This window comes from Emys orbicularis, chromosome 13, assembly GCF_028017835.1.
Source record: "Emys orbicularis isolate rEmyOrb1 chromosome 13, rEmyOrb1.hap1, whole genome shotgun sequence".
Taxonomy (NCBI): Eukaryota; Metazoa; Chordata; order Testudines; family Emydidae; genus Emys; species Emys orbicularis.
This window is the reverse complement of record NC_088695.1, coordinates 31,353,964-31,369,812: the sequence shown is the minus strand read 5'-3', so window position 1 is coordinate 31,369,812 and position 15,849 is coordinate 31,353,964. Positions and strand designations below refer to the sequence as shown.

The 15,849-nt window shown below is 37.0% G+C and overlaps 2 protein-coding genes across 2 annotated transcripts in view; one reads left to right on the top strand and one right to left on the bottom strand.

Annotated features, from left to right (window-relative positions):
- TBCD (tubulin folding cofactor D) overlaps positions 1-15,849 on the top strand; it is a 252,882-nt gene that overhangs the window by 50,921 nt on the left and 186,112 nt on the right. The window contains exon 13 of the mRNA XM_065415052.1: positions 1,452-1,546. Coding sequence (XP_065271124.1) covers positions 1,452-1,546 — 95 coding nt within the window. The remainder of the gene's footprint in view (positions 1-1,451; positions 1,547-15,849) is intronic.
- On the bottom strand, positions 9,394-11,994 carry ZNF750 (zinc finger protein 750). Its single transcript, XM_065416212.1, has 2 exons — positions 10,556-11,994; positions 9,394-10,111 (listed from the first exon to the last, which is right to left on the bottom strand). The coding sequence occupies exons 1-2, from the start codon at positions 11,992-11,994 to the stop codon at positions 9,394-9,396; spliced, it is 2,157 nt and encodes a 718-aa protein (XP_065272284.1).

The following is a 15,849-nucleotide window of genomic DNA, read 5'->3' as shown; positions in this document are numbered from 1 at the left end:
ATTTGGAAATATTTTATACTCAGATAATCTCACTCTGGGGACGAAGAACTAGATGTACCTTTTTTAAAATCTCTGAGGATACTCAGAAACTGTTAGCAATAATGGTCTCATAGAATGTCAATCAAAATATGTAGAAAATGTATTTTTGTCTGGATCAAGAAGAGGGAAACCACATTATATATTACACCTCAGACCAGAGAGTAAGTGACTAAGAAGAAGAATAAAAAACAGGAGGAACTAATTAATACACATGATTGATGCTGCTTTTTTCTATGGGAGTCACAAATTCTGTGATTCTTCTCCCCCCTCCCTCCATCAACATTTATTTTTAAACCACCATCATAGTTGATATCCTGTGGGACTTTTTTTTGGCCTGTAGATTAATGTGATACTAAGCATGTGAACCAGTTTCACTTAGAATCTTGAGCTGCCCAATTAAAAAATTGTCCAGCTTAGGTGGCTAAGCAACCACACTGTGTCAACACAAAGAACCAGACCAGTGAGATGTTTCATTGCTCCAGGGTTAGAAAGCTTTACCTTCCCTCAAGGTTTAAAAAAAAATAAAAAAATACAAAACCCAACCTCAAAACATTTCAGAAATCAAATTCAGAGAGAGATGGGCTTGGGTGCAGTATTACAGCTGCCTGCTATTAACACAATACAAGCATGGTTAGTTAATTGTACTTAATTGTATAAATGTATTTTAGTTACTAATTTGCACTTTACTTTGACTTTTTTTCACAATTATTCTCCCATGGCTTCTCCCAAAATACTAGAATAAAAATGCCTTATTTAGGGTGGTTGACACAATGTTGGAATATTGACTTCAGTCAGCAATGGCAATAATTCTAGCATTCCTTGGCTGATCTCATCTGAAATTGGTGTAGAACGGACACATGGCAAACTCTTCCTCTGTTTTGTATTGTAGCAAGGAAAGTGCTATGGGGGAGCACCCAGTAGGTACGCATCCAATTTGTGCTGGAGGATATAACTAGACCTTATGCAGAGAGGCCAGGACTTGTAAATCAGCACTAGGTGTGGCAAACTGGTTAGCAAGTAGACCCAACAGAAAATTCTTCAATAAGTCCAACTTCAGGCTTGGTATCTTTAAGTTCTATTTCAGCACAGCCTGTTTGTATGTTTTAGATGTCTAGATGAATTCTAATTAACAACTAGATTTCATAAACTTAAGTGTACATTGAAATTCATAGAACTATCCAAAGTAATAAGTAGCTTCAGTTGCTTCCTTGGATTCTCTTTCACAGGATTGCCATCTTGGATTTTGTGATGAGCTGGCAATGGTGAATAAATTAAATTGGAGAAACATTTACTTGAATTGAAGAGTAAAGATGTGAATACAAACTGCAGTAGACAAATAATTATTTGGATTACACATGATAAAACCCAGAAAGCTCAAGTTATACTTAAGTGTTTCTGTGTTCTAAAATTAGTTTCCAGGAAACGGACAATTCTTGGCATGGCGGATGTCTGGCTCTGGCTGAATTAGGCAGGAGAGGATTGTTACTCCCTTCCCGAATCACAGATGGTAAGTTTCTTGAACCCCAATAAGTCTACACAGTAATACTATATAATAGCATGACAGTTCTGTATTTGGCAACAGACTTGTATTCACCGACATAAGTGGGACTAGTAATGGCTGTAGCAACATCCATGAAAGACATTTAAGACATCTTTGTCAATAGAATTCATTGTTCTTTAAAACCAAATAAATAAATTTGCTCTCCAAAATAATTACTAGGATTTATTAATGTGACTGTATATAATAGTTTTATATACTATATGTCTGTTAATGCATTTATTCTACTTTTAAATTATGTGTATACACAAGTTAACTAATTGATCGTTAACTTGCATATTTAGGTTGAGAGTTTGCATTAATCTGTACTACTTAATCAGAATTGAAAAACCTGGTGTAAATTAGAATTTTAGTAATTTATGTTAGTCATTATTTGACTTCTGCAATCAGTAACATTGGCATTGGTTATTTTGTAGAAATATCTTTGCATGCATTTCATACACAGTAATGGTTGCAAGGATTTTTTGGGCACCATGGGACAGGGTAGAGTACAAGAGTCTATGTGCTTAAAATCTAATACCACAAGGGTATTAGATTGTAAGCACTTTGAGATAAGGACGCTCTTTTTGTTATGTGTATTTTAACTACTAAAAAGTGCTATATTCTTCTAATCTACCAAGTGTTGTTTTAAAGAACTTTGGCAGTGTTTATATATAGGAAAATGTAAAATACAAATTGAAACAACCTGCCTCTACCCCCCCCCCCCCCCGAAAACAAAACAACCTGCCTCCACCCAGCAACTGAAAATGATTATCAGATGTTGTTGAAGTGCTTGTATTGGAAGAAGGTAAGGCTGGCTAGAAAAGCTTGCCTACTTTTCTACGTTAACCAATTTTTGTGCACTCGCCTAAATTCCCAGGCACCAGACTTTGGTTTTAGTTGCTTAGAGTAGAGGACTGACTTGAAATAATTGTCTTGCCTCACTACTCAAGTAATTTGCCGTATAGTTGAAATGATTGAGACGGAGTGGACAAAGGGTTAATTTTCAAAGCTGTATATAGTATATGTATAGAAAAGCTCCAGTATCACATCAGTGAAAGCTTCATGGCCTCAATCTTTTGTCCTGTTTTGAAAAATCTATTGATTCTTTATATTCTCTTTATTTCAGTACTGCTTCTCTTCATTCTCTGTCTCCATGAAATGACAAAGGCCAAAGCTGTATAGGTCAGGAATACAGGAGGTCTTTTATCATTGCTTAAAATAGTTCACTTATCATAAATTGGCAGAGCCTCCTTTTTTTATTTCTGTATAATTTGAGGTTTTCCTCCTACACAGAAAATCTTGGTACCATGCAAATATCTTTCTGCTGATACCACTACCTAATTACTTTGGCCCCAGTCCTTCAAATTTATATATTATGGTTAACATTAGGTACATGAATAGCACCATTGAACTCAAAAAGTTAAGCATGTGTGTAAGTCCTTACAGAATTGGAGTCTTAGACCTTTTATATCTGGAATCTGATAGCCTGATAATGCAACATTTTTCAGTAATAATATGGAGAATGTCAACTGTAAATTAAGGGGTTCCAGGAAGTTTGGAATCAAATGTGGTTGGTTGGAATCCTGGCTCTGCCAGTAATTTGCTGTATGATGTTGAGCCACATCACTTTACCTCTTAGCCTCAGCTTTCAACATGTATGAAGTGGGGATGACAGTTATACCTCCCCTACATAGATGTTAACAGTACAAACATCAGTAAATCTCATCTGAATATGCATGGGCTATATATGTATTAATCTGTGGGTTTTTGACCATCAAATTTTTTCATGGACATTCTGAGGGGTAAAGAAAGATGGGGAAAAAAAAACCCATTATGCTTTGCAGCAGCCTGTTTACTTTGATTGCACATCTACATTTTGTGATCTGAGAATGTAATGACTCTCCTGCAGAATTCCTGCTTATGATATAGTTGTCTTTATATCTCTGTCTATGATACTCTTATTTAAACAATTGAATACCTATATCCTCAAAATGAACCTTGATAAAATAATATAGTGGTAATCTTTAACAGGGCCCTGTAACAGGTTCACAACAACACCAACCCCCTTTTTCCTCCCCTCCTTTCCATTTAGGGCTTTATACATCAAAACCCACATTTTCAAACTCCACCCTGAAGGCAGCCAGTGCAGGATATGCAGCATAGAAGTCATGCTTTCTCACAAAAAATTCTGCTTTATAAGTGGGCTGCTCTGTCTTGCCACTTTGATGTAAGGTGTATCCCCGTATAAGAGTGCATTACAGTAATCCAGTCTTGAGGTGACAAAAGCATGGTTTATGGTAGCAAGGTCTACATCTGAAAGAAATGGTCACAATCTCTAGGTAGACACAGATTAGAAAAAAAAAAAAAAATTCCTGGACACTGCTGCTATTTGATCATTTAACAGCAACTAGGGTCCCAGTCCTACCCTCTGGGTTGCAAATATAAGTCACAAATGAAGGGTATGTATCCTCAATTAAAGGAAATGTTGTTATTTCCATATCTTCCAGTTGCTTCTCCCAACTAATCAGTGTCACAATCTCAGTCTTATCTGGATTAAGCTTCAGGCAGCTAGCTCTCCTTGATGCCCCACTGTCCCCCAAACATTGGGCCAGGAACTCAACAGCACTGGATGTTTAGCAGCATACTGAAAATATCAGATTCTGTATCTCTTCAGTAACCCTTTAAGCAGCTCCCTGTATGCACACCTCACAGGTGAGGGAGACAAGATGCACTGCATACAGTTCCTTTAGGAGGAAGAAGCATCTGTCCTTTCCCACCTTCTGTGAATACTCATTGAATAAAGAGTGGAATTGCTCAAGAGTATCATCATCCACTCCTACTGTGATCTGCTTGTGCAACCATACTTCTGAACCAACTCCTGGGTGACTCAGACTAAGTGCATGTGTACACGAGCACTTACTGCATGGCAAGCTGGGATATAAATGTACATTGCTTCAGTGTGCTATGCACTAACTCTCCATATGGACTGTTCTGTTGCCATATAAAAAGTTCCCTAGTGTGCATTGACCTACTGCAGTTTCAAACAGCAGGATGCAAAGCACACTTAAGAGCTGGTTGAAAAATTTGCCATGAAAAATCACCCAAGTGCTTTGTTTATATAAGGCTGAAGCACTTCATTTTGATTTTTTGTTTTGATATACTGTAAATGAAACACTTTGATCTTGTCAAAACAGCGTTGTGGGAAATTTCAAAATTTTGACTTTTTAATTTAATTAATGGAGATATCCCATCTCCTAGAACTGGAAGGGACCTTGAAAGGTCATCGAGTCCAGCCCCCTGCCTTCACTAGCAGGACCAAGTACTGATTTTGCCCCAGATCCCCAAGTGGCCCCCTCAAGGATTGAACTCACAACCCTGGGTTTAGCAGGCCAATGCTCAAACCACTGATTTAGGATGAAAGAAAACTTCAAAATGTCAAAATTTCTCCTGGATTGGAAATCTTGAATTTCAACCAGCTCTAGTCAAGAGTAACCTCTCCTCTTTTAGGGCCCAGAACAAACTGTTCCAAGAAGCAATAGCTGATAGTATGGAGACATAACTTCTCTAAACCGTGTCCTGGTATGACATTCAACAAGTTTATACCAGTAATTGAATTGCCCATTATTACTGTCTAGTAGGTTGTTGTCTCTTTCTCAACTTTCTGCAATCACCATCACTTATCTGATACAGAGGTTAGTAGCATGCATAAAATGTTCCTGTGTCTCACCCCCTGTGTGTTATGCTACACCAGGCTACCTTTAAAGAGGACTCCTTACAGGGACTGAAGATGAGGCACTATCTAGGGTGGGTGGATATTAAAGATGTAGAATAACTTGAGAAAATAAATTACACCACCCTGAGCTGAAGGGCATTTCATACAAGAGCTTTAATGATCTACGGAGCGAAGTATCTGTTCTACTTACAAAAAACATATACCTTATCATTAGAAAAGAGCTTATCTTCAGGAAGGCGAGTCAACATTGTACTCATCTATTGTTAATGAAAGTGCTGAGGGTGGTTTGGGAAATTGTAGGTTGGTAAATCTTGCTTTAAATAACCAGAAAAAAAAAAAGAGAAAAGTTTAGCTAGTAAGTTATAAAGCATCAGTCTGAATATAGTGGGCAAACTAGCATTTAACCTCCTAGTATGAACCATGCCTCTGTTAGAACACTATTGAAAATTAAAACAGGTAAAGGAGAACGGGTGGGTGTAGTTTAAAATGGCCTTTGATGAAGTTCCTCACAGAAGGCCATTAAGCAAAATGACTAATAGGTGGGTGGAAGATGAAGTCCTGCAATGGATTTTTTTTTTTTTTTTAAAGGCTTGGGATAAGAATAGCTAGAGTAAGAATAGACTGTTTTCAGTGTGGAAGGAGATTCTGAGAAGGGCAGTGGGAATTTTGGAGGCATGGTGGTAAGAGAACATGTGGTAAAGAGGCATGAGAACATGTTTTTATAAAATAAGATTATGAAGTTTGGCTATGAAAATATATGAGTCAGTAATGAATGGGATGGAGGAGATCAGCCAGTTGCTCAGGTCTGTCCTTTCCAATAGGTGGACTTGTGAAGAAAGCTGCAAGCAAGCTTGCACAAGCATGAAAATGGGTACAAGGAATCTTAAAAAGTATCTCTGGGTATGTCGACACAGCAATGTAAGCCGAGGGTTAGTGGGACTTGAGTCAGCTGCCTGTTTCAGGGAACAATGGGCTTGAGTGTCTACGTTGTATTTTAACCCTAGGTCTAGGGCTCTGGTGTCCACAGTGCAGTGCCCAGACTGAAGTCAAAGTAGTCCTATCCCAGAGTGCCTAGCAGCCTGTGTCTCACCCCCCACTGTGTCGACACTCTAGTCCTACGAATGTGTTGCACTGTGGGAAAATGCTACTGCTATTGATGGGACTCAGGTGCCCATAAGGAGCACATGAGTACATAAACTGCATAATTAGCTCCTTTCATGGCTGTCTCAGTAGAATGACTGCAGTTTGAGAACACTTTAAACTGAACTACCATGTAATCTGAGAATTGGCTCTCCACCATTAGGTTGAGTAACATTCTGCTGGAAACTCTGGGATACATCTGGAGAACTTCCAGGACCTGAGTCTAGCTGGGGCCGCATGCACACAAGAAAGCAATAGGGCTCAGGATCCTAGGTCCCAGCTTAACATGGGCTTGGACCCTCCAGCCATACAGGGTCCCGGGACTCTAGGTCCAAACTCTAGATTAGCACAATTGGTGTGTGGATGCAAGGGTGGTTAGGCTTTAGCCTGGGCTCAAACCTGTGTAGACATACCTAATGTGTAGCTAATCTATGGAACTTGCTGCCTTGGTATATTACATCTCTACCCCGATATAACACGAATTCTGATATAACGCGGTAAAGCAGTGCTTGGGGGGGCGGGGCTGCGCAATCTGGCGGATCAAAGCAAGTTCGATATACACGGTTTCACCTATAACTCAGTAAGATTTTTTGGCTCCCGTGGACAGCATTATATCGAGGTAGAGGTGTATTGATGAAATTGGCTTAGTCCCGCTCAAAAAATAAAATAAAAATTGGGCTCTAGTAACAATGGTATGTACAGTACTAAGGACCCTTGTCATTTATCTTCATACTTCAAGGAATTAAACTGAATACCAGCTGGGATCAGGGAGAAATTCTCCCTACTCTCTTCAACATTTGGTATTATACAGTTAGGTACATTATAGGTATCTTACACCATATTCAGAAATAGCCAGAATTCATGACAGTTGGATTTCATTGGCCTCTTCTGCTTGGCCTGGTTAGCTTTCATTGGCCTAGTTCCTCTGTTCAAACTCAAATTGGTATTCTGTTTGAAAATCTGTGGGAAAACTTTTTGTTCCTCATGAAGGAATGTAAATTAGTAACCAAGTTATTAGTGTCGGTTGTTAGAATTATCAAACATCTAATTTCTGTAGTCTGCAGTTAATATTATATCTAGCAGAACCTTGCCTAGCCAAATCCATCTTATCCCAAGATACCATATTATCTAGAAATTAGATTATGCCCCCAAAGTGCATCAGTTGCATTGAAAAGCATCCGTTCTTCTTTAAATGCATTTTATGGCCATTGCTGTCTTTTGTATAAATGGGGATTTCCTGTATCTGAGTAATTAGTTGATGTGAAAGGTGTACATGTGATTTAAATTGGTTTATGATTGATCTTTCTTTGTTTTACTCGAACTGATTGGGCAGTTTCAATTTTTTAATACCAGTTACATTAGCAGCTGCTGTACAAGTCCAAACATGATGATTATTTATGAATCATAAGTAGTACAGTTTTTTGTTAAAACTTTGGCAAAGCTTGTCTGGATAACATCTTTGTGGGATTTTAGGGAGTGCCTGTAATTTCCCAAATGGCTGGGATGTACAGTATGCAGATTCATTCACCTGTAGCTTTCCAGTGAAGGAAACTCATCTTAATATAATAAGATAAGTGACTGATATACTAGGCCATGATTTACTTTAATTGCTAGCTCAAAAGCCAATAGTTATGTTTAATCTGCTATTGATTATTTTTTGTGCAAAACACACTTTACCAACAATAACAACATAGACAATTTATTCCTTAATCATTAACATATATGGAATTGGTAATTAAAGTACAGTACATAGCTTTATTTGAAAAATGAGAAGTTCTTATACACAATTATAGAATTAGAAAATAGTTTGTCTGCAAAAGCACATTAAGATCCAGAATTAGTGATACATATGTACTGAAATTGAAACCTTCACCAGCAGTGCTTTCCTCAAGTGGAATAAATTATTGGCATAACTATCCTTTTAGGCTGGGATTTCCAAAGGCGCCTAGGGGTGTTAGGTGCCCAAATCCTGTTGAACTTCAATGGAATTTGGACACTTAACTCCTTGGAAAATCCCAGCCTTAGGGCTTGTCTGCACACAGAGTTGTACTGGTTTAATTCAAGCTGTAAATTTAAACTGTTTCAGTTAAACTGGTGCAAACCCTGTGTGAGCACTTATATTTCAACTTGAGAACTTATTTTGGTTTAAATTTAAACCTGTTCTTAGCTGGCTAAATTGGTTTCTGGGCCTTTGCTATGTCTGTGTTCTCCTGCAGGACTAATTTGATGAAGAACAGGTTTAATTTAAACCAAAGTAAGCCTCAGAAGCTGGAATAAAAGTGCTCATGCAGAGATTTGCACTATTTTAACTGAATTGATTTAATTAAACTGGTGCAAGCTTGTGTGTACCCAAGATCTTAAATTTATGAATGTTTCTTCAGTACAACCATTGTGGTATATTCACATTCAAAACAGAGTTTTCAAACTAAGGTCTAAATAACAAATTTAAATTTTAAGCTGAATTTAAACTACTGCAGAATTAAAGAAAAATTATTTGCTAGGAACAAAAAAATTAGATTAATTAAACAAAATTAAGTTAAATATGGTATCACAGGACATGATGAACAGTATATTGTTTCTAAAGTTTATAAGTCTTGTAGTAAAAGCAGATGTAAAAGGTATTTTACCATATTGCAATTCCCAAAAACATTAAACATCCATCTCATGTACTTTGATTGGCTTAAGTTATGAATGCAAAAGGTTTCTCATGAAAATCTGAGTTTACACATAGGAAGTTTCAATTACTTAAAAACATTAGTACAAAATTATAAACACATTCTATTTACATGGTAGTTTATACATAGCTTCTTATGGTCCAAACAAAAAAGTCAGCCAAACAAACAAAAAAAGACGTCAGTACAGAGAAACTGTGTAATCTAGCAGATAAGTTTAACAGTTGCTCCATGATGTAAAAGGAAATATATTAGCAAGTGAAATAATATTATGATACTCGTGTTCTCTTTCTTAGAGTAAACACTCTGCTGCAGTCATTGGGTCTTACTCTTTTAGACCCTTGCTGTGCTTTTGCGGATTCTTTTTGATTTGTTCTTTTTTGTCCTTTTGCTTTGTGATTGCGGTGATTATCCTGAGTATCTGAAGAACTGAGGGTAGGCTCTGTACATGGAGTATTACAGTCTTGAGAACTTTGCTCTTCCTTGTCCAGTCTCATTTTACTAGGACTATATGCAGCTAGCTGACAAAGAGCAACAGCTGCTGTTTGTTTTTGTTCATCAGAATTGTCAATTACTCTTAAATCTTGAGCTTCAGTACTCTGTGCTGTGAAAGAAGGCTTGTCACAGGCACTGTTAGGATTCATTGTGTTGTATACATCTTCAGAATTTTCATTTTCATTGTTTGGAGTGGTGGCAGTCCCAGCATCATATGATGAATGCTGAAATGAAGTTTTCAGGCTGACGGTGTTATAGGAATCTTTCACTGAGAGATTCAGAGGCATGTCTTGCAATTCAATAAAACTCTGAATTTCCATTTTGGAAGCATTTTTGTACAGGTGTTCATGAACAACTCCTGTGTGTGTGTCAGGCTTCTTTGAAAGATTAAGCGGAGTTATCCCTGTGTCGTCCTCTGTGTTGGACAGAGAGGCCTCATTCTTTGCTTGACATTCAGTCTGAACATGTGTATCTTCCCCAGTGACGTGAATACTGAAAGAAATGGAAACAAAAAACATAATTCACTAAGTTTTTTATTTTCTGATGGGGGGGGGGAGGAGAATAGTTTGACCAGAACTCTAACTACATTGGGCACCCTTTAAATGTGAAAATCACTGTAGCTAATATCAGATTTGGTAGTGTTCTGGATATTTCTTTAGAGTAGGTATAGGGAAATGCAGATAGTAATGAAGTTATATATTTAAGGAAAGCTGGCAAGCTCAATTATATAACCACTGTACTTACAGGTTTTATGGGAGCTGGTATTATACTTTGCATAGATATACATAGAATATTTTAAAACATTTTTTAAACATCCCAACAGTGTAATATTTCATATACTAGACATTTAAAATATGAATAGAGTTGTCTTTGTTTTCCCCTAGTAAATCTTGAAAAAGCAATTTGCAAAGGTTTTTTTTTTTTTTTTTTTATTACCTGGTAGATGAATCTCTATCTTGCTGGTTCTGCACATTTTGAAGTAGAGTTGATTGATCTATGCTTTTCCTCGCAAGTCTGAGGGCTGAGAAATTTTCTTCCTGTTGGTCATACTTCCCAATTACAGTGGAAGATGATTTGTTAGAGAGGTCAAACAGGCCTTCACAAACCTGGCTTGTCTGAGTGAAGTTAGTTGGGCTGGGTCTACCAGGTGAGCCTGTTGCTGCGCTCCCTGCACGGGGGCTCATTTTGGCATTCTCTCTTTCATTTGGGTCTTCTTTTGAATGGTTTTTGGCATGCAGCAGTGGAATTTCTTTTTCATAATCAGTCTGCTTTTTATGGGAGCTTAATGAGTATTGTTGAGATGGACTTGAAGAAGTTGGGTACAGCAAGGTAGTTTCCTCCATTAGATGAGAACTTGTATCTCTACTAATACCAGCTACATGTGGAAATCTATAAAATGGAGGATCTGTTGGTCTGCAAAATCCATATGGCACTGGGGGACTGGAATGATATTGTGGAAGTAATCGGTAGTGCTCATATGATGATGGATTTATTGGCTTTGGGAGTGGCCCAGGGTGGGGAAGAAAATGTCTTTGATCTTGGGTCCCATAGACAGACAGCACAGAGTTTTCACACTCTGGTGAGTTACTTGGAAGCAAGTAAGGTGCATAGATAGCCAGTCCATGCTCATAAAAAGGGGGTGAATACTCTGGAATCATTGGATGCATGTAAGGTGGAATGGGACCAAAACCTTTTGTGGGAGGAATTTTATGTGGAAACTCTGGTGGGATAAAAGTAGAACCTGATTTCCATGGGTGGTTTGGAGCATGAAATGCAGACTTTGCATGAAAAGGCAAGCTTTTGTTGTTCGAATTAGACAGGGATATCATTTCAGCAACCTCATTAGTTTCTGGGCCTTTACTATGTCTGTGCTCTCCTACAGGAACAAAAGCTGAGGGCCTTACAATGCCATCCAAACCAGGCTGCATGTTGATTACACTTTCTGCGGTAGTACTGGCAGGAGTTAATTCCTTCTGTATTACAAGCTTTTGTCCTTGAGCTGATTTATTTGTTGTCTGATTTTGTAATTCTACATTTTCCTTGGCATCATCTTTTGCAAAAGCATATTGAGGCTTAGAATCAAGATTTGATAGACCGTTTGTGATAGATTTAGAAGAAGTTGGTTTAGCTGTAGGTTCTATCTGATTGATCTGTTTGGGCTCCAAGGAACCAGACTTTGGGCACTTGATAACTCTATCCTGCTCTGATACTAAAGTAATTGAGTTTTTGCAGAGACCGTACTTCATATGGTTAAAAAGGTGGGATTTCTCATTGCAAGTAAAGGGGCACTGAAAACACTTATATTTAAAAGGTTTTCCTGGAGGCCTTGGGATATAATGAGGTTTCTTTGGTTTACGCTCTTTGAGGAGACTCATTTTTCTGCTTTAATGCTTATATTTAATGTTCCTTTATAAAATATTTTTGCAGTTTTCTTCAGTTTCAAACTTTTGATGTTTTCAGTTTTTCAGGTTTCAAGAATCTCTTCTTCACATTAGAAAGGATAATTTGATTTGAAGCCAGCTCCTCTGTTGCAAGATGTCAGGGAAAAATCAACACTCCAGTAACTTATAGTACAGGAACTGTAACAGAAAAATTAAAATCAAATATGCTGGCACACAAGAATTAAATAAAAAATGAATGCATTCTTCTGACCACATCTATCTGAAGTTTTTTCCCCATTGAAATGTGTCAAGCACATGTATTACCCATATGTAATATCAAGTGGGTGCATAGAAAGCTGAAGTCCAAGTTTTCGGACTTGGATGCCTGAAGTTAGGCATCCATGTGCATATTTAGGCACCTAAAGAAGTGGCCTGTTTTTTGGGTTTTTTTTTTGTTTTTTAAGAGATGCTCTAAAAAAAAAAAAAAAAAGCTCTTCTGAAAGCTGAGGGAACATTCACCCAGAAGGTAAATGGGACAAAAAGAGTATAGGTAGGTGGAGCTGTAGGGAGGGATGAAAGAAGAGGGGGAAGAAGGCAAAGGGTAGGTTCTGGCAGCAGCAGGTGGTATGGGGCAAGCCTGCCAGGCCAGCTGGAATCCCTCCTCCTCTTTCCCCTGGCTGGGATGTTAGGGTGGAGAGTGGGATTGGCTCCACCCTTGAGAGCTGACCCAGTCTTTCCAGAGACCAGCCAACACTCCCTCCTGCCTGGCATAGCATCTCCTGGCAGTCTAAGCAAATGTCTGAAAGCTGGTCAGTCTGAATGGGTATGTTAGGACTGGCTAGTGTCTCAAGGATAAAACCAACTCCCATTTTGGGTCTGTCTTAATTCAATTAAAAGACATGGGCATTAGAATCTCTAGTTAATAGAAGAATGGTCTGCTTGACTAACATTTAACATTCTTCATCTGTGTAGGGGACTGTGGGGGCAAGGGGAGTGAGTATGTGTACAGTATTTAATATTCAGGTAGAAACATGTGTCAGACAGCCATTGATTTATAGGGGTATGATCCACTTGCCTTCTTTCAGAAAACTAAAGAAGTGGATACTTTATATAGTCTGATGATTTTCGTGGTAGATAAGTCAGGAGGGCTTGTATCAGCTTGTTCCAGTATGTTCACTGATTCTGAAGGCGTGAGAACCTCTCAGAGTCAAGTTCTCATGATTTTATAGGATGTGTTATGGCAGAGATCTAAAAACGGATGATTTCATCACGAACTATAAGCATCATTATCAAAATGATGACTGTTGCAAAACCACGTACTGTATCTATTGTGTTGCCCGAAACTTCAGGAATCCTAATTGTGAGTGACTAGTATAGTTTGATATTTTTCTAAAAGCTTTACTTACATAAAAGGTTGAATTAGAAGTATTAAAATATTAGATTTAGGAAAATAATTACTGGTAACTACATGCTGTTGAGATTTTATTTAAAGTATGAAGATGTCTTGCATTTCTCAAATCGGACACTTTATTAATAGAAAATGATGTGCAAGACATTAATATTGAAACCTGAAGGCAAAGCTAGAAAATTGCTGCTTATTTGAACAGGTATAGTAATTCTAGAAAAATGTTCTTATATTAAATATATTTTGTGTTTTTGCTATCATAGAAATTTAAGTATTTACTGTTTTTAGTAGAATTGTAATCTTAAAGGCAGCTTGAATAAATTCAGCAGCACTTTATGAAAAAAAAAGCTACATTTAGATTTATCTATAAGAATAAGCCTGATTTTGATTCTTACAAACATTTAGTTAAGTATGTGATTTAAATATATAGCTTTACAACAATTTAAATAACTAGAAACCAATAACAGCATGGTAATATTTAATGTATTTCTCTACATCAGGAAAAAAAATTCAAAGCTCTTTCTGTTTTTTTCAGACATAGATCCTAGTCATCTCAGCATGATGTTAGTAAAATACATGCCAGCATGTTAAGATTTTGTCAGTATCAGTCACTTGTTAGAATTATGATTCAGTACACAGAAAATAAATTGCCAGACAAATGAAATTTATCTAGAATCTCTATGAAATGTGCAAGCATTGCTCTTGCTAAAATAAGAAATGGAAAAAAAAGTTGTGTGATTTGCCCTTGTTTTGACTGAAATAAAGTTTGCTGCATTTTTGACTAATGTATAACTAAAGTGGAGAGCTTATAATAACTTGGTCAAGTCAGTTTGGACATGTTAGTCTTTGTGCTTTCTTGAAAGTACCAGAAATAATTGTGCTTGAAGATAGTGTTGTCAAAACAAACCACCCCGGGCATGCATACTTGAGCAGTTTACATCAACAGTTTGAGTTTGTATTTGAATTTCAGATGACAATATTTATTATCAAGAGAATGTTAATTAGTTTTTCTTGTTTAATAATTAGTTTCTCTTTTGATTAATAACGTAAATTCTCATACTTTCCTTTTTGTGTATGTTTTTTTTCCTGTTGTTGAACAGGAATATTTTGAATAATATTTTAACTATCCTTTCTTAATCATGTAAGTGGATTGCTGCACCTCTCAAAGCTAAAAATTCATATTGTAGGAGTTGGCAATGTCTTTGCAATGTGCGTATAAATGGGCGAGAACTATAAAAGCTTTATATATATATTTTTTTAAAGTTTATTTTACCCTAGTGTGATTCTTACCTACCCAGCGTGATGCCAGTAGTGCTTATAGAGGAAGATGCCCTGACACCTCAGGCAACGAATAAGTACATTGAGGGTTATTTTGAGGTTTTCACCCCTCTTAATTTTAGACCAGTGTCTGCCTGTTGTATCTGTCCTCTCCTTATTTGCAGTGCTTCCCTGAGCACTAGCTAAACCTCTTCTGGTTGAAAATGCCAAGAATAAAATGCTTCTGGTCCCAGCAAAGACTGAGAAATCCAGTTCCATTCTCTTAAGTAAAACCCAAAAATATTTGCAGGGGAATATATTTCATAATTTAAAATAATTATTCACAAAATAAATACAGCTAGGAAATATATTAGATGGTCTAAAATAGCTGTAAATTTTTAAAGTTGCTGTATGCACAGTACATGAAAAAAATAATTACCTCATAGCTGCACTATATGTTGTTTGTGTGCTGGGGATATTAAAAGTTAAACTGTTAATATTAGAATAGCATTGTCAATGTTTTCATGGGGAAAAAATATCTAAAATTTATCATAATCTTCAGTAATAGTCATAATTTTAAAGTAACACTTTATTTCATTATTACTGTGGTTATCTGATTTTTAAAATTCACATTGTTATAATTACATAATTATCCAAAGTTCCTATCCCTAGTTTCCAACCTTGCTGGTATTTTTAATGGAAAATACATTTGGTTATTGTTTGGTGAAACTAGAACAGAAAGGTTCATTGGCCTTTTATGAATTGCTTGTCTATGGTAGGTCTTTTAATGCAAACCGGGGTAGTCAATTATTTTTTTTGTCAAGGTCCAAATTTCTTGGTCAAGGACCAGACTCCAGAGAAACATTTTTCATACTACAATAACGATAATAAGTAAATAAAAAGGTTTTGAGGTCTGTTCAAAAGCATCTGGTGGTTCGGATTTGGCCCATGGTCTGCCTGTTGAATATCCCTGTACTAGACTGTCCTTTTGCATAACAGCCCCTTACTCCTACCCCTCAGCCTAGATATGTGTAATTTTGGGTGGCCACAAGTTTTTTGTCCTGGTTTTTAAAGAGACAAAACTGTTACCAGCCTCTTATTTTCATACTATGCTAGCAAATCCTACAAGAAAGAATATTGTGAATTTGTCACTATATAAATATAAATAGTTGGTATCGGGGTTCTAA

Excerpts from the sequence above, each read along its gene's own strand:
- ZNF750 (XM_065416212.1), bottom strand. The coding sequence starts at position 11,994 with ATGAGTCTCCTCAAAGAGCGTAAACCAAAGAAACCTCATTATATCCCA. Across the intron at positions 10,112-10,555 it reads GATAGAGATTCATCTACCAG|TATTCACGTCACTGGGGAAG; the intron begins GTAATAAAAAAA and ends CATTTCTTTCAG.